This window comes from Piliocolobus tephrosceles, chromosome 7 (genome assembly GCF_002776525.5).
Source record: "Piliocolobus tephrosceles isolate RC106 chromosome 7, ASM277652v3, whole genome shotgun sequence".
NCBI classification, from domain to species: Eukaryota; Metazoa; Chordata; class Mammalia; order Primates; family Cercopithecidae; genus Piliocolobus; species Piliocolobus tephrosceles.
Genome location: NC_045440.1, coordinates 105,007,472 through 105,034,166, shown reverse-complemented (window position 1 = coordinate 105,034,166; position 26,695 = coordinate 105,007,472). Strand labels below are relative to the sequence as shown.

Below are 26,695 nucleotides of genomic sequence, written 5' to 3'. Positions count from 1 at the left end.
CCATTTTACATGAGGGACTTGAGCATCTGTGGATTTGGGTTTGGAGGAGGTATCCTGGAACCAATCCTCCCGAGGACCTCAAGGGACCACTAGACTCACAAAAGAGCTCCATCCAAATAGAAAATGCATCCAAATGGAGACATCAAACTAGGGAAAGAGAAAGTAAAAAAGCCACCAGTGTCATGCTGTAAACTTGAGTATACATAGCAGGGGTGTCCAATCTTTTGGCTTCCCTGCACTACACTGAAAGAAGAATTGTCTTGGGCGACACATAAAATACACTAACACTAATGATAGCTGATGGGCTTAAAAAAAAAAAAAAAAAAAAAAAAAAAAAAAAAAAAGAATTCATAATGTTTTAAGAAAGTTTACACATTTCTGTTGGGCCATATTCAAAGCTACCTTAGGCCACATGCAGCTTGTAGGCCATGGGTTGGACAAGCTAGGGTTACGTGGACTGCAAACATGAAGTGTAAGTGCTAAATAAGGATTCTTGAAGTTAAAAAAGGACATAATACAAAGGAAAATCTAATCGTTTTCTAGAAACAAAGCACTAAGCTATTTTTGCAAAATCTAGAAGCTGGAAGTTGATGGGGAGAGAGCGGGCATTTCAACTGGCTCATTTTAGCAAAAGGAGGGAAGGCAAGGGAGAAAATACAGCCCTAAGGTCTCATCTCACAGAGGGAGGAGCGGAGCTGGAGGGCACTGGTGGAGAAAATAGTTGAAAGTTTATTTTCAAATAGTAGCAAAGAATTACTTTAGGAATTTGGAAAATTTAGGAAAAGTAAATAATAACTTTCAAATTTAAAAGTTGAAATACAACAACTTAGAATCTGACTGCAAAACTAAAGAGAAAGTAAGAAGAAGCTACAACGTGAAATAAACAATAAACAAAAAGATGGAAGAAAAATCAAGTGTATCAGTTATTATACCAAATGAGAATAAACTTCATTCATTCTTCCAGTAAAAGCTAGAGTGTCTGAGTGAGTATAAAAGAAAATAAATAAATAAAGAGAAAGAGAAAGAAAGAAGCTCAGTTGTATGGTGTTTAAAAGAAAAGCACTGAAGACAGTGTGGTGAGTGAAGGATGACTGATGGGTGACCACACCAATCAAATGCAAACAGAAGCAAAAGAGGAGTGACAAGGTATAATTTAAGGTTGACGAGGTTAAGAATGGATATGATATAATGATATGATATATGGATATGAATGGATATGATATATGATATAATGATTAAAAGCACAATTGATGGAGAAGCTACAGCAATCATAAAACTTTATGCATCCGATAACATGGCACTTAAGCAAAAATTATTATAGGTAATTATTACAGATGTAATAATTTTTGCTTAAGTGCTTTGCTTTTGCAAAATGAAAGTACAATTATTATGGGAGATTTACTTGAAAACCTTGAAACAATGCAATTATAGTGAGAGATTTCAATAGACCTTTTTAAGAATTGAACAAATCTAGTAGACGGATAGGTAAAAACAGTTGGATAATCATTATACTTTATATAATATACACACACATTTATATATAGATATACACACACAAATATTATAAATATTACATATCCTAAAGAGATTCTCCCATGGATTGGGTAACAAAGAGAAGCTACGCTGAATCACAATTCAATAAAATTAGAAATTAAAATATTGTAAGTTTCCGGAAATGTTTAACCTCTTCTAAATACTTCTATGTAACCCTGGCTGTATAGCAGCTCACCATCTCTTTAGAATATCAAATTCCTTTAGCGACCGCTTGAGAAGAATTATATCTGTCTAAACAAACACTAGAAAGGTTCCTCGAACATTTTAATGCTGTTAATGCTGTTTTCAAATCTGGTGAGACACTCAATAATGTACGGTTGACATAGCTTTCATCACGCCTCCCCCAAAATGCCGTTTGGCAGAATTTATGCTTTCTTTCTCTCTTCCTCCCATGCCTGGCATCTGCACTGTTTGTCAATGTCTCCTGGTGGCCATACTTGCACATGCAAATTAAAAGAGAATTGTCAAGGGGAGCTGGCTCTGCACCCAGAGAGCTCTGAGCGAAGCTTTGCTGAAGGGGTGAAGGAAGAGGGACCTAGATGTAGCCAATTCTCAGGAGTCAGCTCACTACCTTCCCCATTCCCTGGGATTCTAGAATGACCCAGTTAACAGAGCTGGTGACTAGAAAAAATCCTTGAAGGGCAACCTGCTTCCATATCATTTCTAGAGCTGTCATTTCCTCAGCATGGTTGATCTTAACCTGGAGGTCTACAGATGCCCAAAGAGTATATATATGAACTTAAATGGGGGAAAACATTCATCCTTATTTTCACTAACTTCAAACTGGAATGTAGCATTTTCTTTCTTTTTTTTTTTTTTTTTTGAGACGAGTCTTGCTCTGTCACCCAGGCTGCAGTGCAGTGGTGCGATCTTGGCTCACTGCAAGCTCCTCCTCCTGGGTTCACGTCATTCCCCTGCCTCAGCCTCCTGAGTAGCTGGGACTACAGGTATCCACCACCACATCTGGCTAAGTTTTTGTATTTTTAGTAGAGACAGTGTGTCAACATGTTAGCCAGGATGGTCTCAAGCTCCTGACCTCGTGATCCACCTGCCTCAACCTCCCAAAGTGCTGGGATTACAGGCGTGAGCCACTGTGCCTGGCCGGAATGTAGCATTTTCTTCAAGCTGGAACATAAAGTAACATTGGCAGTACCTGTGTCTTTTTTAACAAGGGAAATCACAGATATTTCATGTCATATTAGAATCCTGCAGATGTTTCAAAATACTGATTACATTCATTCATCACTTTGAAATTACAGTAATTAGTCTCATCCATGGATCATATTTAATGCATGAATAAGGAGCACATGTATTTCTATATCATAAGCATGCTTTTTTTATTATTTTGATGACTAAATATCAATATAACTAGTTTCCTTTATAATCCTATGTATTTTATTTTATACATCTAAAACATTATTCTGAAAGGGTCAGTATATTTCACCAGACTGCCAAAGGTATCTATGGCTCAAAAAAGTAAGCACCCGGATAAACATTTTTATGTATATAAGAGCTTGTTGAATACTTGGAAGTCCTATAGACTATGTGATTTGTACCTAACTACCATTCTGATTTCCTTGCCCTTCAAGAGTTGGTTTCTTTGAACTTTGGTTAGTGTTACTTGGAATTTCTTTTTAAAATAAAATGGAAAAATAAAATAGGAACTTTTTCCCATTCAACATCAACCAGCTTGTATCTGTTAGTTCCCCCTGTTCTGAAAGAAAACTGAATCTGATGCTTGGGTTTTGTCTTTTTGGGGGTTTGATTCCCAGCTCCCCGAAGCGTGAAAGGGAACACCTCAGCTCACAAATCAACTGATGCAAGTCAGAACTGGGTAAGGGGCATAAAATCTAGGGTAGCAGTGGCACCAGCCATAGCTAGCATTTATTGAGTCCCCGGGTCCCCAGCACACAGGCATGTGGAGCTTTGCGTGTATTCACTCGCTTAGTCCTCACATCATGAGAATGGTATTAGTGCTTTTGTAAGCTCTGTTTCTCAGATTAGAGAACTGAGGCTTCCTGTCAGTCAGTGACTCACCCAGGATCCCTCAGCTAGCAAGTGGCAGAGACAGAATTTGAAAGGGAACAACCTGGCAGATGGCTTTAGATTCTGAACTGCTAGAGAAGATGGGCATATGTTGAGATGGCTTGGGGAAAAGACTCACAGACCCCATCCTGTACAAAGAAGCAACTGGCAAAGGTGAAACCTCTGCCTCCAGGAGGGCAAAGTCCTGCTCTCAGTGCAACTCTCAGCATCAAAGGCAGCTTGCAAATGTGCCACCCTGGGACAGTGTTCCCTGCCTCCATGCACGTCAGGGAGATGCGCTTTGCCAAATTCAGAACCCTGGAAAGTGAGACCAGGCAGGATATCATCATGCAGAGGAAGCTGGCCATCTGTCAGGGGTGGCAGAAAATTCCTTCTGCCCAGGGGCTGGATGACATCACCCACACAACAATCCTTCCTTCTATGAATGAAAATATGTGGCACATGATCGTTCTGTCGGAACAGGGTGATTCGGAGTGCTTGGGTTTTTTTCTTTGTGTTTTTCAAGTTGTCTCAACTGAGCATGCATTTTTATTAAAAGTGCATTTTATAAAAAGTGCATTATCAATATTTGTAAAAACCCCAAAGACTTCCTTGACACCCAGGAAGATTCTAGATCTTGGAGATGTCTCATCAATGTGTTATTAGTTGCCTGATGATCTAGAATTTTTAGACTTTTATTTTGTGGAAAGTTCTTTGCCCAGAAACCTCATGTATGTGATAGGCAGAAGTGATGGACCAATGCAGGATTCAGTCAGCCTTCTCTAGAGGCATACAACAGAACTGCCTGCTCTGGAAGTCAGTTACTTTTAATTGTTTTTATGTGGAGTGATACACTGTTCATTCATTGGGGGCGCTTAAGATATACATCAAAAAAGCAGTGGACTCTTGCTTGTAAATGCTTCCTAGGTGTCTGTGTTTGACCTGTCAGGAGAACCAGGTAGGATTCATGAATTGCCTCCATCCATGAATGACACAATTGGACAAAAAGTGGGTGCTACTAAGGCCATGAGCAACCTTTTTTTCTGTAGACACCAGCTAGCTTCACTAGAGAGAACATCCCTATCCCTTTCTCTAGCCTCTTTGCCTTAGGGGAAACACAGTCTGTCTCTCCACCTCATAGTACTCTCAGTCATTGTCTGTATTTGTATATATATGTGTATGTGTGTTAGACACATAAAATACACTGACAGACACACACGCAGACACATGGACACACACACATGGTATATACTCATTTATAATTTCTGTATGTTACTCTAAGTACCATGTATACACACTCATTTATCCTCACACCAATCCTATATCCCATTTTATTATCCTCATAATATTATCTCATTATTATTCTCATTTCAGAAGTGATGACACTGGAGTGTAGAGAGGTTGAGTAACTTGACCAGCTCAGCTCTCTGACTGCATGGGATCAACAACACACAGACTACTTCTTGCCTAATGGCCTAGTATTGCCTAATCTCTTTTCCTTTAGATGTGGTGAGCTGTGATTGGGAATGTTTATCCTTCTTGTGGTAACTTTCCAGTTGTAAATGTCTCCCTAATTGGGCTTAAAATTGCTTGAGGACTTAAGTTGGCTCTATCAATTTGTGGAGCTATCAGCCCTTTGGAAACCACCCCTTCTGGACCTCAGTTTCTACATCTGTAAGGTAGTGATGATGCTATTTACCTGTCATGTTCATGGGGATATTGTAAGAATCCAATGAAGCAGGGCATGTGAATATCATGCCACCCACAGCACTCAGTCTAGAGGTATACATACAGCAGATACCCAATTCAGTCAACTTATGCTGAAGGCTCTGGGAATACACCACAGAAAAGAAACACAGCCCCTGATCTCATGAACTTGACATTCAACTGAGGAAGAGAGAAACAATAAACATGGAACAAATATAACTATGTCAAGTGGTGATAAGTGTTATGAATGACAGAGAGTGATGAAGATGCTGTTTACGTAGGTGGGCTGGAAAGGCCCATCTGATAAAGCAACATGTGAGCAGCGGCCTGGAGGAAGTGAGCCTTGTCCATATGGAGGAAGGGCATTTCTGGCAGAAGGAACAGCAAGTGCAAAGGCCCTGAGGTATGCGTGGCCCTGCTGGCCTTGGGGATTAGCCAGAAGGTAGTGGCCAGAGATGCTTTATTTGCAAGATTACTAGGTAAAAATCATTAGAAATGCAGAAAAAAAAGAATTGGAAACTCATCTCACTACCACCATCACCATCACCAAATTCTTTGTCTTTAAAAAGCAGTTTAAAACCTAATTATAACAATAAAGAAGCGAAATTGAATCATCAAAGTTATATGGATGGCTTGATTGATGTAATACTAAACAAGCAAATGAAAAGAAAAATAGTCTATATTCTACAAATGATACCAAGTATGGGAATATTTAGTAACATCTGGCTGATAGATAACTTTTTTTCTTGTTCTATCTGGGTGTATAGATCTGTATAGATAATGATTTTCTGGCACGTGAAATGAGGGTCTGGGGGTTTAGGACTACTGAATAAGAAGAATAATACAGAAAAGTGACTGAACTTGGCATAGATTAAACCATAATTACATTCCTCTTTGTTGTAGTCAAGAGTTCTTTCCAAAACAGTAAGAGGTCAAGGGTAGTACAAACAAAACAAAACATGGTAGGCATTTTTCACATGTTGCAAGGAAGGAAACCAAATATTCAAAAATGGACATACTCAAGACTGCAGTCATGATTTGAATCAAGTCAGTCAAGTTCCCCAGTCTACCCTCTCCTCTCATGCTGCTGCACTTGCACTTAATGGCAGTGTCCTGACCTCACTCTTACATGGAGACTTCTTTTTCTTTTTCTTTTTTTAGATGGAGTTTCGCTCTTGTTGCCCAGGTTGGAGTACAGTGGCGCGATCTCGGCTTACTGCAACCTCTGCCTCCCAGGTTCAAGTGATTCTCCTGCCTCAGCCTCCCGAGTCGCTGGCATTACAGGCATGTGCCACCACACCTGGATAATTTTGTATTTTTAGTAGAGATGGGGTTTCTCCATATTGTCCAGGCTGGTCTCAAACTCCTGACCTCAGGTGATCCACCTGCCTCAGCCTCCCAAAGTGTTGGGATTACAGGCGTGAGCCACCGCGCCTGGCCTGGAGACTGCTTTAATGAAGACAAACTCAAAAATATTATCTCAAGGAAGAACATAAAGTCTGCTGAGTGTAAGAACAGCCCAATTTTTTAAATAACAGAACTCCATCCTATCAAGTGGCTTAAATTACAGACTCCAGGAAACCCATGTAGGCTGTAGGAACACTGTCACCATCGCCAAACTGTTCAACAAATCTGCCTGATGTGACACCTTCTGACTCAACCCTAAGTTCCTTGGAAGGAGGGTGGCAACACTATTCTATCAAGATGACAAATCCACATTTCACCACCAATTGCCAAAAAAAATTTTTTTGGCACTTTATTCTCCAGTTCAGACTTTCTTCTACACTTAAATAATGCCTGGCTGAGGATAGGGAGTTGGGTGTTCAACAGGAGCAATAAGAGCAGGTTCTCCAATGGAAAGCAATTCAAATATCCCTAATGTGGAAATAGCTGCATCATCAACATCATTGCCATCATCTACTCAGCTAATATCTACTGAATATGTGTGTTAAACTCATTGAATGCTGTTGATGACTTCATTTTAGATAAGGAAGTTGAGGCACAATCAACCTTTCAATAATTAGTTCAGGAAGAGAGCAAAACAATGTGAATATTGATATGAAGCAGGTGTTTCTATTTCCAAAACAATTGCAAGACTCACACAAGGCATACTTTTACATTTGGAGTTGTGAATTCTGCTGGCCCTGGAAGACTATGAGTTCCTTTCTCAACAGAGAGCATTTGGTCTTCCCAAGCCCTTGATGAAGGTGATAGCCTAGACCCAGGCCAATTCCTAAAATCCTCTGGGATGGGGTTATGAAATAAGAGTCTGTAGGGCCATGTCTTGGTTTAAAACTACCTTTGCAGAATGTGCAACCAAAAGAGTGTCATAAGGTGACTTATTACCATCCTAAGAGAACACTGCATGTAGGACCTTAGGGCAGAATCAGACTCTAATACCAGTTCCCAGCCAAGGTACACACCAGCTAGTGGCTCTCACATTAATGTGCTTCAATTCAACCAGGAAGCTTGTTACCTGTGCTAATTCCTAGGCCTACCCCTATAGAATCTGATTCTGAAGATCATGGGTGGGGTTCTGGGATGGCATCTTTGTTTTTGTTTTTGATTTTTTTGAGACAGAGTCACTCTATCACCCAGTCTGGCGTGTGGTGGTACAATCTCAGCTCACTGCAAACTCCGCCTCCCATGTTCAAGTGATTGACTTGCCTCTTAAGTAGCTGGGACTACAGCGCATGCCAACACACTCAGCTAATTTTTTTGGTAGAGATGGGGTTTCACCACGTTGGCCAAGCTGGTCTTGAGTTCCTCACAGTAATGAGTAGGGAACTATGTTTGTGTTTATGGGAAGCCATTTTCAACCAGTGACAGAGTTCAAAGTGATGGCCTCAGGTTAAGCATAATATCTCTTGATTAATCACATTTTCTTAAAAGTTAAGGTTTTTTCCTTTTCTACTCACTGAGCATTTTTTCTGTCTATGTAACTTTCCGCTGTTAAAAACTATAAGCTCCCTCACAATGATATTATTTTGAAATTAAAAGTCAAAACAAAACATGGAGGCCAGGGTCACGTTGCCTTCTTGTCTTGAGACTTTGTTTAATGTGGGGCTTTGGACTGTGGGGCATAAAGATCATTTCTTGGGAGCGGCTTTGTGCCTCTGGGCTCAGGAGAGAGGACCTCCCCACATGACTTCGGAGTTTCAGATGCAGATACCTGCACCATTTCCATAGCCCCGTGCCTCCTCTGAAATTTCAAATTTGTGGTATATTACATAATGGAATCATGAGCAAAAATAACATTCTGCCTTTTGGACAGTAGGAAAGGAGTACTTGAAAAATCCAAAATCTGAGGATTTCTACCCAAACAATGATTCAGTAACAAAGGCTAATTTAACTGTGGACTTGGTATATACCAGGGGCCAGGCAGAGTTTCAGATCTCTGTTGTCTCATTTAATCCTCATAACAATCCCACGAGGGAGGTAGTATTATCATTTCCATTTTAACAATGAAGAAGAGGTTAAGAAACTTGTCCAGCTAGCAAGAGGCACAGTCAGAAATTGAACACAGGTTTTCTGAGGCCAAGCCCATATGCTGACCCCTAAGCTATACTATCTGTATAGTACACGTGTTTGTTTTATTTTACACACACATACATTACCAGTATACATTTGTATATATCAATATAGATATACAATGTCATATTGTATATATTTATATTATACACATGCATATTACCAATATATGAATGTGTACTGGTAAGTGTCACTATAGTAAAGTGTCATGCACTAGTAAGGTCCTGGTCTAAAGAGAACCCACACCCTGAAAGGAAACCCTGTCTTACCCCACCCAGGTCCCAAATAAACTTAGGGTAAAACTACAGTGAGTGGGAGCCACTGTTCTTGAAAATTCTACCGCCTCATTTCACAGCATGCTTACGCCCTCGCTTACACAGAGCCTGCTGTCCTTCATGGCTGCCCCCAAGTTGGCGGGGCTGCTTTGTCATTCCAGACTGCATTACCCGAGGATCCTGGAGGAACTTCTCTTGCACAGCTTTCCCATTTGCATAACTTAGGAAGCAAGGAGATAGCTTGTGTTGGTGCTTCAATGAAACCTTTTCTTTTTAGACATAAAGGGGAGATGAAATAAGAATTGCCCTAAGAAATCTGACCAGAGCCAGCCTAGGGAACCTGACTTCTCTGTGGCTTACAGGGTCAAAGGATACATCCCCATCCCTCACCCTGTACCTTCAGCTAACCAAAGTGAGGCAGGTGTAACGAGCTCCCACTAAAAGGGATCAACAGCCAGATGCTGCTGTGGCGGGCAGGGTAGGCAGAGGTTGCTGAACTACTGTTTAGATGGGAGTGAAGGTGACATTGAGTTCCACTGTGATCCAGTCCAACTCCACCTACAGAACACTTATAGAACTGGTCAGATGCCATGGAAGGTGAAGAAAAGACACCAAGGAAAAAGGAAGGTTCGGAGTGTAATGAATCAATTCAGAAATGGTTTAAATCAGAGGTTCTCACACCTAGCTCATCTCAGAATATCCTCAGGAGCTCATTAAAAATAAAGGTTCCTGATCCCCACTTCCTCCCTTCCCTGATCTACCTGCAATTCAAAAGTATCAGAATCTCTAGAGTTGAAGTCAGAGAATATGCATTTAAGCAACTGCTTCTGTGGTTTTCAAATACCACCGTCCCAGTTAAGTCAGTTTTGGTAATATGGTCTTAAAGGCTAGACTGGAGTATGAAATTATCCAAAGTTGTCCAAAGAGGTCTGAATATTTTGTGAGCTTCCAGCTTAGTCTACCTTCTAGCAATCTTAGACCCATTTTTAAAATCTTGGTTTATTTCAAGAGATACAGATCATATCTTTGTGGCATTGATTTCTGTTTTTGTTTTTCCTTAATGTGAAGCAGATCCAGTAACAACAAACTCCATCCTATGAAAAAATCCTGTGGAACAAAAAAGATGACCTAACCCTCCATCAGTGTGTTTCTTAGAGGTCCTTAGTGTTCTGCTTGGAATTGCCTCGGGACTTGTTAACAACAGATCACGGAGGGTAGCGCGATGACATCGATAACATTCCTACACAGTTTTTAAAACTTTCTGGTGAACAATGAATACTAGATAGACAGATAGATAGACAGATAAATAGATATCACAATTCACCATTTTAACCATTTTAAAGTGTATAATTCAGTGCTGTTTAGTAGATTCACAATATTGTACAACTATCACCTCTATCTAATTCCACAACATTTTCATCCCTCCCAAAGAAAACCCATTAAGCAGATGCTCCACCTCCTACCCCCATCCCCTGGCAACCACTAACCGGCCTTTCGTCTCTATGGATTTGCTTATTCTGAATATGTTCTATAAATTGAATCATACCACATGTGGCTTTTTGAATCTGGCTGAGCAATTCCATGCCTTGGAACATACCCAAAAGAATTGGAAACAAGTATTCAAACCAAACTTGTCCATGAATGCTCATAGTAGCAGTATTCACAATAGTCAAAAGGTAGAAAAATTCCAATGTTCATCAACTGATAAATGGAAATACAAAATGTGGTATATTTACACAATGGAATATTATTTAATCATAAAAAGTGTGAAGTCCTGATTTATACTACAACACAAAGGAAGCTCAAAAAAGAGTATCCCAAATGAAAGAAATGGTATGATTCCACTTCTAGGAACTATCCCATATAGTTTAACATTTGGCTTCATAAGCCAAGATGCTTCTCCAATGTAGCAGTTTCCCAAACCAACCAATAATATTGAACTGTGTTCCTGGCTCTATCACTATAAAAAAACAAATCTTCTATAATACGGTTGTATGGGGCAGTGGTGGGGGGTCGGGATGGGGTGGGAGTGGAGGCAGTTAGAGAGTGTATTCAAAGTAGAGTTCTACTGAGGTTATATTCAGGTGAATAACATATAAACAAAATGTAAAATAACTTCTTGTGAGCCCAAGTTGGGTAATACTAGACAAGACCATGGGTAGGAAGGGAAAGTCTTACTGCAAATCACTATAATTCTGCATCATGTTTTTTTTTCTTAACTAAGAGATCATATTTTTATTTTGGTCTACACCATCATGGTCAGCGAGACACTTGTTAATTATTTTTGTTTTGTATATATTTGGGAGTTAATCATATCTAATGTGGTTTCATACCAAGAGACAAGTGAGAACTCAGTTTCACCTTCCTCCACAGCATCTAACTGTGATTAGCCTTAAACTGACAGGGAATTGGCAGTTTTTCCGTTTCCTTCTCCTCAAGATGCTAATAAGCCTTGACAGTAGTGAGATCAATGCCTCCACAAATCTCAGGTTTTTCTTGTTCTGTATAAAGCTCATTCTGAAGCCATCTCAGTGGCTGCACATTAGTACATGGATTCCAGAGGAGAGGGAACACAGCAGGTTTCCTGGAGGCTGAAAGGAGCGTATGGCTTACCGCTTCCATCAGGCCCTTCACTGTGGGAGACTTCAACATCAACGCATCGAACACATCATCAGTCTCCTTCCTCACGTACAAGAGCACTGGAAGAGAAGGGCAAGAGAGCCACGTGACCGAGGGGCTACACAGTTTCACAGCTGCTCCAGGGAACTGTTTCCTGTCACACAGGTATTGGAGTCTGGCACCTCCTGCAAAGCCTCAGACCCCTGGTCCAGATAACATTTAACAAGGGTGACTGAGACATCTCCATAAACAACCTGTGGCTAGGGACTGTTAAGGAGTGATTTGATGAGATGAACTGACCACCTGGCCATAAGATGCTTTGACACAAATGTTCCCATTGGAATTTCTCCAGAGGGGTACATGACATCTCTTTCTGCAACCTCTTTCCTCTGTGTTATTTGTTCCTTTGACGAATATTACTGAATGCCCACCTGGGCCCATAGGTTGTGTGCGCTAGGAGTTGGGGTTGTAGCAGTGTTAGTTAAATCATAGCTCCTGTCCTTAAGGAGATTGCAGTCCATTTAGAGAAGCAGGTGTTCCTCAAATACGCAGACAACTAGACACAGGGTTATGGAGGAAAACGACAGGAAACAGTCCTTATAGGGGCCTGGCCATGACCTGGAAGGGTTGGGGGAAGCTCCTTTAAGGTTCCCTTGAAGGATCCAGCCTGTGAATTGCGTGTGCATCAATGCAGGCAAGTGACAAGGTGGGGGCAGTGGGGAGAAAGGGAGAAGAGGGAGAGCAAACTCCAGGCAGATAACCAGCATGTGCACAGGCCTGGGAGGGAGACGGGACACTGTCCGAGCAAGGGGAGGAAGAGGAATAGGATGTGGAGTCCCACGGGGCTGGGTTTGACCCCAGAGTGCAACCCCTGCTGTGGGCCCTGGTCATTTAAACTCTCCAAGCCTTGGTCTTCTCTGTGAAACAGGGATAATAATATCTGCCTTGAGGGCTACTGTGAGGGTTAAATGAAATAAAAGCCATGTGGTACGCTTAGCCCAGGGCCTGCACACAGCAAGCACCATCCTCGATCAGTGGGGGAAGCAGTCGTCATGGTTCTACTGCCCTCAGTGGAGTACAGCTTTTCTATTTATTTCACTGAAAATAATATTCTGAATTTGAGAATGTAGAGAGTATGAGATAGGTCTTGAGGGAGGTCTCGGCTATCTTTAAAGATGTGCATACTGAGGCAGAGAGAGGCTGAGACACTCCCCCCAGGGTCCCACAGATGTGACAACTGCTGGCTGATGTTCCTTCTGCCAGCCTTGCCCTTTCTGCCTGTCCCCATCCTTACAGCAGTTGTGTTGCAGCTCAGCTCCCAGAATAAACTTGGAACTGTCATTCAGAGGCCACCCTCATCCCCACTGAGTGATCTCCCTCCTCCCAGGGATGTGGCCTCTGATTCTTACTTCAGAGGGAAGGAAGAGGGTTAAGGCTGAAGCCCTATTGCCATCCAGGAAAAATGCAGAGGTCAAAAAACCCTGCCAATTCTGGGTACCAGCGACACTCAGATACCAACAGAGCTATCAACCAGAAGAACAAAGTTGAAGCTAGAAAATGAAATTAGCTCTCATCCAAACTCCCACTTCCTACCCCTCCTCCCAATCCCGGGGGGACTTCATTAAAGCTGGTTGCTTCACAAAGGCCAAGTCTACACGGGTGCATGCGGCTTCTGCCTGCATTTCCTTTCTGCAGCCAGTGGATGTTCAGTTAGTGTATGAAGAAAAGAAAAAAAAAAGAAAAAGAAAATAATGAACAAGTATTGCCAAATTCACTTCTCTTTACCAAATATAAAAGTAAAACACCAATTAAATAGATAGAATGTGTCTCCAAAGATTTCCAAATTTCGTTCTTTGGAAGGAATATTTTATAGCCTTCATTTCAGCTAAAATAATCGAATGACCTAGTGGCTATTATAAGAGGACTCAATGTTATCAGCACAAGGAAAAATAATTAGAATACAGGACCTTAGTTACATCCAGATAAGGAAAATTAAAGTCAAGGAAAAAAGCCATTGGTTGCTGCTGCAGATAAACAGTCTATAATTCTCTCTGCAGCCCCCAACAGGAAAAAAAAAAAGTAATTTCCAGCAGGCTGACCCCCAAAGTATATTCTTTTTCTTTGAGACAGAGTCTTGCTGTCACCCGGGCTGGGGTACAGTGGCATGATCTCGACTCACAGCAACTTCTGCCTTCCAGGTTCAAGTGATTCTCATGCCTCAGCCTCCTGAGTAGCTGGGATTACAGGTGTGTGCCACCATACCTGACTAAGTTTTTGTATTTTTAGTAGAGAGGGGGTTTTACCACGTTGGCCAGGCTGGTCTCGAACTCCTGGCCTCAAGTGATCCACCCGTCTCAGCCTCCCAAAGTGCTGGGATTACAGGCATGAGCCACCAAGCCTGGTCCCCCAAACCATATTCTATTATGAGTACTGCTTCCACTGGATTTACAAATCTCTTCTTTTGAAATCGTGGTCTTTGAAATGATATGGCTGCTCTTCTTGCTTCAGGTGTGGCTGGAAAGTGTTAAAGGGAGCACTGTGCCATGTTGATGGGCCTCCGAGAGGCACCAGGGAGGGCAGCTCCACCATTCCCCTGCTGGGCCTGTTGACAGCAACTCCCGAGGTGTGCTGGGCTCACAGTCCACCCCCACAGCTTTCCCAGGGAGCCAGCTTTCATTACTCTGTGTCTGTGGCAGAGCAACTGAAATAATCACTCTGCTGATAATCGCAAGAACAACCATTATGCATCCCAGACATTGCGCAGCCAAAGGCAGGCGGCCACACGGGCAGCCCCCAAGGGACTCCCACCCAGCCACCTTGACAAATGGCCACAAAGGCAAAAACCAATAATCATGGCGTTGGTAATAATTATGCTCATTCTCTCTCGGAGAACTTCTAACAAATAAACAACAGGCAAAGTCACTGAGCCTCATTCCCCTACTTGTCAAAGACCAGCTCAGTGGATGCTCCAAGCAAGGGGCCCAGTAACCCCACTGACCTTTTCCAAAGAAAAGTCACTCCTGGGGAAAGTGCCCTTTATTGCTGGAAGGTTACAGCGCCCTCATGTGTCTATGATTCAGATGTTTCAAAAGCCACAGCTCAATACAATTTCTAGTGGCAATTTTTGTGCTGGTTTCACAATCTCAAAATAATCTGAAAAACAATCTTTGGATTAACCTCCAAGCACTCTGTATGAAGGCTAGCCATAATTAATTTCACCTGTGTGATTCTGTGATTCCTGATGTCCATGTTACTGCCCTGACTCTATAGAAAAGGCATCCAAGAATGAAGTTCAAATATACTGGAATATTTGATGGTGAGTCTGTGAAATCAGAAATATTTTTAAAGGTTTGGCTGGGCATGGTGGCTAACACCTGTAATCCCAGCACTTTGGAAGGCTGAGGTGGGCAGATCACTTGAGCTCAGGAGTTCAAGACCAGCCTGGACAACATAGTGAAACCTCATCTCTATCAAAAAATTAGCTAGGCATGGTGTCATGTGCCTGCAGTCCCAGCTACTCAGGAGGCTGAGGGGGGACAATCGCCTGAGCGTGGCAGGCGGAGGCTGCAGTGAGCTGAAATCACACCACTGCACTCTAGCCTGGGTGACAATGAGACTCTGTCTCAAAAAAAAAATTTGTTTTAAAGAAATTTTTGTAAAGGTTTAAATGTTTCTAATGTAGCATTTATGCTATTTCCACTCTGAAGCACTAATTACTTATCCACAGTTATGATAATATCACTTAACTAGTTACTAATAACAAAAACTAACAGTTACAACACTGAACACAGAGTGCTGCCTATGTGGGAGGTGCCTGCCTGAAGCATCTCCCAGGTATTAACTCCTCAGTCCTCGCACAGGTCTATGAGGACGGCACTCCTGCCATCTCCTTTTTACAGATGAGGACGCCGAGGAGCAGAAGTGTGAGGAACCTCTCCAAGGTCACACAACCGTGGGTGGCTGTGGCAGGCTACAGAGGGGTTCTCTTGACCACAGTGCAAATCCCATTACAACAAACAGGAAAAAAATGAAATTTCTCAATAACAAAGTACTTAAGCCTATGCAGATGTTGGGCATATTTAACATGGAGAACTGACTCGTTAAAAGTCTGCACAGCACTTCGGGAGGCCAAGGCGGGCGGATCACAAGGTGAAGAGATCCTGGCCAACATGGTGAAACCCCGTCTCTACTAAATATACAAAAATTAGCTGGGCGTGATGGCGCGTACCTGTAGTCCCAGCTACGCGGGAGACTGAGGCAGGAGAATCGCTTGAACCCAAGAGGTGGAGGTTGCAGTGAGCCAAGAGCACGCCACTGCACCCTAGCCTGGCAACAGAGCAAGACTTTGTCAAAAACAAAAAAATCTGTACTGCTGGTAGACTTAGGCAGGAGGATAGCTTGAGTTCACGACTTTGAGACCTGGGCAACATATTTAGACCTCATCTCTGCAAAACATTAGACAAATTAGCCAGACATGGTGGTACACGCCTGTAGTCCCAGCTGCTCAGGAGGCTGAGGTGGGAGGATAGCTGAAAGCCAGCAGGTCGACGCTGCAGTGAGCTGTGATTGTGCTACTGCACTACCTCCTGGGTGACAGAGCAAGACCCTGTCTAAAAAAAAAAAAAATCCAATACTGGTAGGTCTTGGGTCTCTACAAGCCTCCTCAGTGTTGGCTGCACCAGGATATTGGGGGAAATGTGCACCCACACACTTTCCTCTTACTCCAAGGAAGGGCATGGAATCATATATGGTATTGACATGTTGGGCAAGACATGGACACAGTCAAGCTTTGTTTCTTACCCTCTTGGTGAAGCAGAATAAGACCCTTGACTGGGAGAAAATGAGTAAGTGGTGATGCCACAGAAACCTAAGGCTCATTTATTTGGGTGAGATGAATTGTTTGCATGTATCAAATAAGGCTCAATCGCTAGTTATTATGAGGTGTGACTGTCACACCCACACAGCAAGAGTTTCATTCTTAACCTTGTACCCCGCTGCTGGATAAGTCTGTTTATTCCAAGGCAAAGGAAAGAACTAGCACCCAGGAATAACAAATGTTTCCTTAAGGTGTTGAAAGGACAGAGTTTAAAACAAAGGAGAAGACTGTGGACTTTCTGTGTGAAGAGAAAGTCACGAGGCTGGCACAGAGCCATGGGGGCCTGGGCAAGAGGGCTGCAAACTCTTCTTGGGAGAGACACCCCGCATCCCTTCTGGGAGGGCATGCCCCAGGAGGAGAGATACCTCGCTTTGTCCCTTCTTCTTTCATCTGCTTTGAAGGCACTGGACCAAACTCCTCTTCCATGGGCCTGAACATCCGTTTAACAAGGACACTGCCGCTAGAAAAGATAAACAGAAATCCTTAAGTAAAACCAGCAAGGTGTCAAAACACACATTCATGTACGTGTCAGTTTCTATCTTTCCCTTTGCTTATACCATCCCTATACTCTGTAACTGGATCCACTCACCAACCTCCCTCTTCCCCTTGCAGGTCCCAAGCAATCCCTGTCTGAAGCAGCACACACACCACTATCTTTAGGGCACGGGCCTAACACGTGTTTCCCGCTGTGGAATATGGATCCACAAAGGTGAGACTTCAAAAGTGGGTTTTCCCCACTCCGTCCTACACCTATCCCTTCTTTCTGCTCAAGATCAGGGCTGGGGGGAAGTAAATCCCTGGCGTCCGTATGGTGTTCAAGTCACATCAGCCCCTCCCAACCGGCTGAGGCCTGGGTGGCCTGCCCCCTTTTGCCAGCCCTCTTGGGAGGAACAGCAGAGACCTCTGGAAATGCTGTCAGCCCTAACATGAGTTCTGTGTTGTGGCTTTCCTGCCTTTCTGCATTCTACCTCTCCATCTGGCTGCAGCAGATGAGACTGCAGTGGTGGAAGTTCCTTAGACACCCAGACCTCGGCTGCCCAGGCCTTTGCTCTTTCTCAGGAGAGGTTTGTAGTCCCCTTTCCCAGAAGCCTGTGGTGCTGAGGCCTTGCATGTCCCCAGCTCGGCGGTTCTGATGTTTCTGCATTTCCTCCCACAGTCCCTGTCCATTCCGGGTATCCTAAGCAAGGGGAGGATTTTTTTTTTTTTTTTCTGAGAGAGAAACAGAAACTGAGAGGATAGAAGTCATTGATACTGAGAAAATGTCCCCGAATGGAAACTGTTTTTCAAACCTTCAAGGGAACAGATGCAGGTTTTTAGAAATTTTTAGTGTCTCTGAAGATTCCTGGGACCCGGTGCTGATCACAATCCCAAAAGACACAATCCCAGATGCCATGATCCTGAATGTTGAAATCCCAAAAATACGACGTGAGGGATTTTAGACTTCAGGGCTTCTGATCTTTTGAGATTTCAACATTCAGGATTAAGGCCCAAGCTTCCAGGGGCCAGGCACGTGAAACAACGCCAGATGGGTAGCTCCGCACAACTGTTAAGACAGGAACTCTGAGACCACATGACCTTGGTTTAAATCCTCGCCTTACAATTTGCTATAGGAGCCTGGACCAGTTCCTCAACTTTCTTGGGCCTCAGTCTCCTTATCTTTAAAAGGAAGCTGTTAAGAAAATTGAATAAATCCCCATGTGTAAAGCACTCAAGGTTCCCTGATACATAGTAAGCACTCTTCAAGTGTTAGATGAAGATGATGATGATGATTATGACAAGTTGGAGAGATTAGAGGAAGAGAGACCTTGAGAAGAGTAAACAAGGCAGACAGTTTGAAAGACGTTAGAGTTTCCATTTGCCATCAGATAGCAGACATCCCAAACAGCCACTGTGGTCACCTGAAGGACTAATATTGGTAAAGCTCCCTGCATGGGAGATTGACAGTATTATCAGTCCCAAGCTTTCAAGATCATGCAAAACCTTCAACTCTCCATCAGCATTATTGTTATTATGAAGTTATGTATCAATTCTCATGTGAAGTTAATGGTAGGGTCTAGTGGTAAAAAGAGGACATGGTGTATGGCTGGGCATGGTGGCTCACGCCTATAATCCCAGCACTGTGGGAGGCTGAGGTGGGAGGATCACTTGAGGTTGGGAGGTCAAGACCAGCCTGGTCAACATGGTGAAACCCTGTCTGTACTAAAAATACAAAAATTAGCTGGAGGTGGTAGCGCACGCCTGTAATCCCAGCTACTCTGGAGGCTGAAGCAGGAGAATTGCTAGAACTCGGGAGGCAGAGATTTCAGTGAGCCGAGATCTCACCGGCCTGGGTGATACAGCAAGACTCTGTCTCAAAAAAAAAAAAAAAAAATGCAGCACATGGTACAAAACTGTGAACAGTCCCCAAAGTATTTCTGTTAACAGTTTAAGTTATTAAACCAATGCTGCCTTAATTTACCTTCTCATACTAGCCAGTCTAAAAGGCATATCTGTCCTTCAAAGTCCTTAATAAGACTTCAGATGTTACAAAGCACATTTCTCCTCTGTCACTGAAGTCTTACGAGCACCCTGTGAGTCAGGCAAGGCAAGGACCAATTCTATCCCATTTCAGTGATGACAAGAGGTGCAGTGAGTTCAGTGTCAAATGCAGGGCAATGCAACTGATATGTGAAACAGGCTGTTCAGAGAAGCACCTTTGAGGAAGCGACCTCATGATAAGGCTATTCAATAACCCTGAGATAATGAGGAAGGGTATGAGAAATGCTCTTCAGTGTCAGCATCCTCTTCATTTATTTCCTAGTAAGTCAAACTATAGAAACAACTAGAGAAAAAATATAAAACCCAGATCCCAGCTGAAGGTGGTAACTTATTAAAGCTTTTAGGGCAGTGTTCCCTCCGCCTTCCTCTCACTACCTTGTCATAAAAGCAGGTCATGTTACTCTGTTCATCTCGGAACTGAAGTGACCATGGCCTCAGGGCTAGAAGATTTAAAAACCCATTCACAGCAGTCAGTGATCAGTAGGTTAATAATGGGTAAATAGCCTGAAATATCACCAGACACTCCATCATGCTGTGTGAGGGTTCCTAACCTAGTGACTTTCTTTTTCACCAAGCAAGATTTATTTATATTTTTCCAGTTCTACTGACTTTTGATAGCACCCTGTTCTGAACCATGACCAACTCTGCCATTAAAATAACATCTTGGATAAACCACATTTCTTCTGGGAGTTCAAAAATGCTTTTTCACACTTTCAAATCTGTAAACTCAGTAGGAGTGAATAAGTTTGTGTGGCTCAAATTCAACTGTTTCATTTATTTTCAAAGCAAGGCAAGAAAAGAAGGGCGGCTATGACTGCCCCATTTGACAGATGAAGAAAGCAAATTTCAGGTCTCCTGATGCCCAGTCCAATTGCAGCCCGCCCTCTGTAGCTGTGGGTTCCACATCCATAGCTTATAGCTTCAACCAACCACAATAAAAAAATTCAGGAAAAAATTGCATCTATACTGGACATGTACAGACTTTTTTCCTTATCATTAGTTCCAAAACAATATAGTGTATCAATTACTTACACAGAATTTGCGTAGGATTAGGTATTATAAATAATCTAGAGATGATTTAAGGGAGGACGTGTGTCAGTTATATGCAAATACCATGCCATTTTATACCAGAGACTCTTCTTCAGTCTGTGAATTTTGGTATCCGTGGGAGGTCCTGAGGCCAATCTTCCACAAATACTGAGGGATACATGTACCACAGAAGGACCACAGAACAAGAAAAAGGTGCTTTCTCTGACATCAATTTCCACCTCCCTGGCACAATATGGGGTTATTATGTAGAATGATTCTAGGTTCAACAGCACATTCAGCCATTACCTTGTAGGATCAACTCAGGAAAAGCAAGTCCCTGAGGTGTAAAGGTAGTGTTAAGTTTCATCAGAAAAGCAGTGGGAAGGTGTCAGGTCTGAACCATGGATCTCTGGCCATACTTGTAAAAGGCAAGGTTGCAGCCAGGGTCAACTTCACTAGGCATTGTTTGCCTACTGAGGAGGTGCCCAAGAAGAGGAAAGAATGGGGTTGCAGGCACCACGGAGACGTAGTTTGCCTATTTCTCAACTCTGCTTGTGGCCTATGTATGCTGTTACCATGAATGCCCTACCTAAATGGAAGTCCCTTGCCCATGTTATCCTCAGAAAAGAAGTCATCTTATATTCAAAGCTGCACAAAGTCTTTTGCATTATGAAGTAGGGTCTGAAACCATTTATTTTCAACGAATTACTCTTTGGGGAAGAACTTAGCCCAAAATGATTTCAATCAATGCTGGTTTAGGATGTTTAATAGAAATCATTTGAGAGAATCAGTAAAAAACCAAAAACAAACAAAAAACACACAACATACATCTAGTAACTATTACTGAATTATGAGCTCAAAATTGCAAGTCATAAAAAACTAGGTCAGTAGGCCCCAGAGGAATCATTTTCAAAGGTAATACAAATATTTCTGTTTCCTGCTAAAATGTTATAGCTTGTGGCAGACCAGTGTTCCAGCCAAGAAGACTTGAAAAACTGTTGAAAAAAATTTTTTTGATCTTATTGAGAGTATTGGAGAGCTGCTGATGAGGCAGCTGGAACCTGAGGAGCTGAAATCTACTGCAGAGAGGTGAGCTGATCATCAGTGACAACTTCTTCTCTCAAAGCACTTGCCAGTTCTTGGTGGGGTGTAGAAGATGAGGCTCAGACCTAAGGGCACGGATGCTTTCATAGCTTTCAGCAATCTCATAGTGTTTGAGAAACAAAAATTGGGGTTTAGGATTACAAAGGTACCCAAAATTTATTGTCAAACTTCCAGAGAGAAGGGAGGTACAGAGAAGTAAGCCAGACACTCTGTAGTATTCCAGTGAAGGCATTTGCCGAGTTCTTAAGCTGCACAGAACAAGAGAATAAGTTATGCAAAAAGCCCTTGAAAAATCATTGAAGAGGTTTTGGCAGTCTCATCACCCTAAGGAGTCAAAAATCAGGTTATCAGGTCTCATCAAAGAAAAAGACCCAAAGTAAGTCCCTCATAACTACAACCTACAGTGAGCCAGAAGTAGTTTGAGGCTAATACAAACTACAACTTAGGTTTGGGTCAGCTCTGTCCCTGACTCAGTTATAGTGATCTGCACCCACTGAGGCAGCACAACCTTCATAAGAAAGAAATATGGTCATATACAATCTCCATAATTTATATATACATTGTCTACCATTAAATCAATATTTATCAAGCAGACTAATAAACAGGACCAAAAGAAAAACAGACAGTAGAAACAGACCCACATATAACATTTATATCAGTTATTTGAGGTAAAAAATAACTTCAGTGATGAGAAAGGACCTAATGTTGAAGATGAATTGTGAAGAATTTCAGTAAGTGTATTTCACAAAATGTGATAGGTATTTCTAAACTATACAATATGTTTTTCTTTAAATATATGTGTAATTAAATTAGCAAAAGATAGTATCAGTAAATCATTGACTCTTTTGGCTATATCTATAAAGGTTTAGCTATTTAGACTGGCCTCAAAACTTTATGTTTTCATCTTCTCCTTGAGAAATTGGGGACATTGCCCAATATTTTTAATCACTTTATATTCAGGTATATTTGGTAATGCATAACCCACCACCTCCTACATTTCATGGTTTGCTTGGCATCCCTGGCAACTTTATCAAAGAAAAGCACTTGATTCTCTGGAAAATCATTCCTTTAAGAGAAATAGGGCAGGACTCTAGAAGAATTTTATTTTGTAATCCCATAAAAACTGATAATAAACACAGAGTGATGAGTTTTTAGATTTAACATTATGTTGATTAAATACACTTACTGTTGATTGGTTAATAGTCTCTGACTCCCCAAAAAGGCAATAAATTCTAGCCAAAATATTTGATTCCATGGAAGATGAGCAGGATCTTGGTCTCCTATTCTCAACAACGCTATGATCGAGCTCGTGGTTTAGTCTGGCAGTGTCTACAGGACCTCCCTCCTGCAGGAGAGGCAGGGCCCTCTGCTGCAGACACTCAGAGCCTCATGAGTGAAGTCACTTCAGAAGCCAACTCTCAGAATGGTGTGAGACCAACCTGGGGGGTGGCCTGCCCAACGTTTACCTTCTTCTGGCTCTTGTTTTCCTAAAGTCTCAACCATTGATGAGATTATACATGGTGGTTCCAAGGGAGATAATGGTATGTGGTGTGCCTTTAGGAAGCACGGGAGAAAATAAATTCTTGGAGAGAGTAGCGGTCTGAGCATCCCAAGCAGCCTGGAAATTGTAAGATCTTGAAGAGAAACCACTGACCTCTGAAGACACGATCACCCAATCTTACCAAGGATCCTAGTGCCCCAAATGCAGTGTAGAAGCCACAAAGCTGCTTGACTTGAAGGGGTCTTGCTGCAGGCTGGAAAAAGAGGACCTCAGCAGGACCCACTGAGGACAGAGGATCAGGGCAAGAGGGGTTTCCAAGAAACCAGAGGCCAGATGTAGATGAAGACCAGATCTCCAAAAATAATGGAAATAGAATTTATCATCATGCATGCTATTTGCATATCAACTTGCATATTATTTCAGGGGGTTTAAAGCCTGCCCTTCTTTCTCCATAAGAGACATCCATAAATTCCACATTAAAGGACTATTCTCTACGGAAAAAATATTTGTTTAGCTTCTTCTTTCTTTTCATCTCTATCTTCCTCTCTTCCATTTCTCAATTAAGTATCATTTTTTTCATGGTTGGAATAGGAATCTTAACAATAACAATAGCTATGACTTAAAAAAAATCAAATTCCATGTGTCAGGACATTCTATACATTAATGCTTATAATAACACTAGCAGGTGGGTATTATTATCCTGCTATTTTAAGATGAGAAAAATGAGACTCTAAAAGATTGTTATTTTAAGTTAAGAACTTCTAAGATCAAAACCAGATTCAAATTTTGGCTGACTAACATGATATTTTTTAAACCCCCAAGTGATTTGATTGTGCAACAAGAGACCTGGTGTTGAGAACTGTTGTCCAAAAGACTCTATTTCTAACTGCCATATTCCCTGCCTACCAGACTGGAAATGCAGAGAAGTCAACACATCTGCATGACTGTGGGGTTACCAGGATAGGGGCTCTTGTGTGTTATATCCTCAGTCTGGTCATTGTGTGAATGATGATTTTAAGCACTCATTTGCATACTTGAACATGAATGTGAGCACTAATTAATGTATTAACTGATGGAAGTTGTACAAATACCAGTGAAGCCGGTACTCCTTAAGGTTAGGTGAACACTTATGGTGGCCTCAGATCTGCTCCCTTCTGCTAGACACACTCATCTGGGCTTGTCACAGTCTAGGTCCTACACTCCAAGGAATGAACCAAGGGTGTGCCTTTGTCAAGGCCGGAAAGCTATCTCAGCGAGGGCCTGTCTCTTGATGCCTACTTTGTAGCCACAGTTCGAGAATTAAGAGGATTAGACAGTAGAGCATCATGGCTAAAAGCCAGTGATGGGAAATACAGCAAGACCCAGGTTTAAATCCTGCCTCTATCACTTACCAGCTGTGTGTCTTTGAATAAGTCTCCTAATCTCTTGAAGCCTCAGTGTCCTCATTATAAAATGGGAGTCATGGGAAGTCTGGGAGAATTCAATGAGATCATGCATAAAGCACTTAGCACAGTGCCTAGCCAAGGTATCCAGTCATGTTAATTATTAATTTTACACATCACTACAGCCACACAACTACCATGTCTTAACACTCAGGCCCCAACACTATTCATGTCACTCATTCCAACTCTAGTGAGATGTGTAAGAGCAAAAGATGCAGGCCTTGGGCCTCATGTTTGTACAATAACACAGGGTGAGCCAAGACAGAGAAGCCAAACCAATGGAGTTACAAGTAGGTCGATGGCCATCTAATTGCAGTCAGTTTGCAAGGAAGGACAGTTTGAGGTGAGACAGATTTACAACTGAGGCCTGCACATCAAGAAGTATTCAGGATCTCAGACCCTTCTCACTCATAATACTAAGTTTTCCCATGAGAACAATAGCATAATACTAAGTTTTCCCATGAGAACAATAGTTACTGTTGGATGGAATCTTCGAGATCTTATGCAAGATCCTCAATGTCAAATTAAGGAAACCAAAGCCCAGAGATCAAGGAGCTGGCCCAAGGCTTTACATTAGTAAGCGGTAGCCCAGGAATGGAACTTGGGCTTCCTGAGCTCCGAGTCAATGTTGTTTCTGTGACTCCACATTGTGCCTCATTGAACATGGGAATTACTGATTAGAATTGACAGTGCTAGTCATTTCTGTTCATTCTAACCACTGGGAATATATTATGTATGTGCCAAGGTAGAAAGAACAGTCTAATTAGGTATTTAGAAAATTTAGAACTCAGAATTTAGAGGTTAAGTGCTGGATGAGGTTCTGCTCCTCATCAGCTAGGGAATCATTTGACTCCTTTGAGATTTTCTATCTTTTAGGATAGAAGGTGGCAAACTTTTTCTGCAAAGGGGCAGGCAATATTTAGACTTTGCAGGCCATATGGTTTCTGTTGTAACTACTCAACTGTGCTGCTGTAGCAGCAAAGACGCCACAGACAATACATAAATGAATTGACACAGCTGTTTCCAGTAGCACTTTACTTAAGAACACTTGGATTTTATTTAATTTTCCTGTCACACAATATTATTCTTCTTTTGAATTCTTTTCAACCATTGAAAAAAAAGTAAAAACCATTTGTAGTTTGCAGACTATACTAAAACAGACAGTGGGCCTGATTTGGTCCTCTGGCTATAGTTTGCCAACCTCTGCTCTAGGAATAAACTCAGCAATATCTGCTCCATTTTGCCAACTGTGAAATGTTTTCCAAGTAAATATATTAATTATATAAGAATAGGGAAGCCCTGGTTTGACTGTAGCTTGAAGAAAAAAGATCTAAAGATTTTAGTGACACATATGTAATGCAACCAAGAACATAAAGTAGCTATTGAAAATGCATGTAGTTCTAGGTTGCTTTGAGTATAAAATAGCATCCAGGTCCTAAGAAGAAATCTCCCAATATAATCTGCAACTCACATGGTTCAGAACATATATTTATTCTGATCCAGCCAATTTTAAGGAGACTACTAACAAATTTAGTAGTATACCTTGGAGGGAAATTAAGATGTTGAGAAGTAAAACTATATTTTACCAAGAACAGTTGTAGGGAGGAAGGGGATGTTTGAATGATGAGGGAAGACGAGACTTATCCAGAGAGCAGAGCTAAGACCAACGGTAGAAGTCAAAAGAAGGTAGACATCAACTCAACAGACAAAAGAACTCCCTAAGAGCTGGAATTGTCCAATAATGTGATGAGCTATCTCACACACATGGACTCTCCATCACTGGGAATTTTCAAGTAGAAAATGGCTGACTGCTTGTCAAATAGGTGGTATAGCTGTTACCATCATCTACAAGGGGAGGCCAGCTAAATGACCTTAAGGTTTCCTTTTGGCCCTAAAATTCTGAGTCTACACACTGAATTAATGGAGAGAAAGCAATCTGAAGATCTGGCTGCTCCTAAAAGCCTGCAGGACCACATTCAGGATGTGGAGACATTGGGCGTCTCTGTGACTGTCTCTTACCTATAATTGAAAAGGCTCTCAGTCCAACTGATATTCAAACCAGCCTCACTACTGGCCTGCCGGGCTAACTTCTTCTCAGGGAAAGAGATCTGAGGGTTGTGTGTGCATCCCAGACAGTACCGGAAGTAGGGTAGGCTGTCATCTTTGACTCTTGCCTCAAGCTCATCTTGATCTTGTGTTGGGGCCAAGCAATAGGTAAGAAGGACTACCAAGAAGATTTCACCAACTGGATTATTGATGAAAGGATGGAATAGAAGGGATGGGTCCCTTAGAAAAACAGCTAGTTATTCAAAGGGGTGGGTCATAGGGAGGAAGCAGGTGGGGAAAGAATCCTGGAAGTAGAAAGTTATTCATTCCTCCAGCCCCCAGCCTCCCTCCCAGATGGTCCCCAGAATCAAGCGTGTCTCAGCTCTGAGTCCTGAGGTGAGAGGAGGGTTTCACTTCCTGCCTAGGGTTATCCAGTGCTGGAAGAGCC

At 42.1% G+C, this 26,695-nt stretch overlaps 1 protein-coding gene across 2 annotated transcripts in view; it reads right to left on the bottom strand.

Annotated features, from left to right (window-relative positions):
- The window catches only part of GRHL2 (grainyhead like transcription factor 2), a 180,864-nt gene that overhangs the window by 8,223 nt on the left and 145,946 nt on the right, over nt 1-26,695 (bottom strand). For both annotated transcript variants that reach the window (XM_023223392.1, XM_023223384.2), the window contains exons 13-14: nt 16,953-17,047; nt 11,706-11,791 (exon numbers count right to left, since the gene is read on the bottom strand). In XM_023223392.1, the coding sequence (XP_023079160.1) occupies nt 11,706-11,791; nt 16,953-17,047 (181 nt within the window). The remainder of the gene's footprint in view (nt 1-11,705; nt 11,792-16,952; nt 17,048-26,695) is intronic.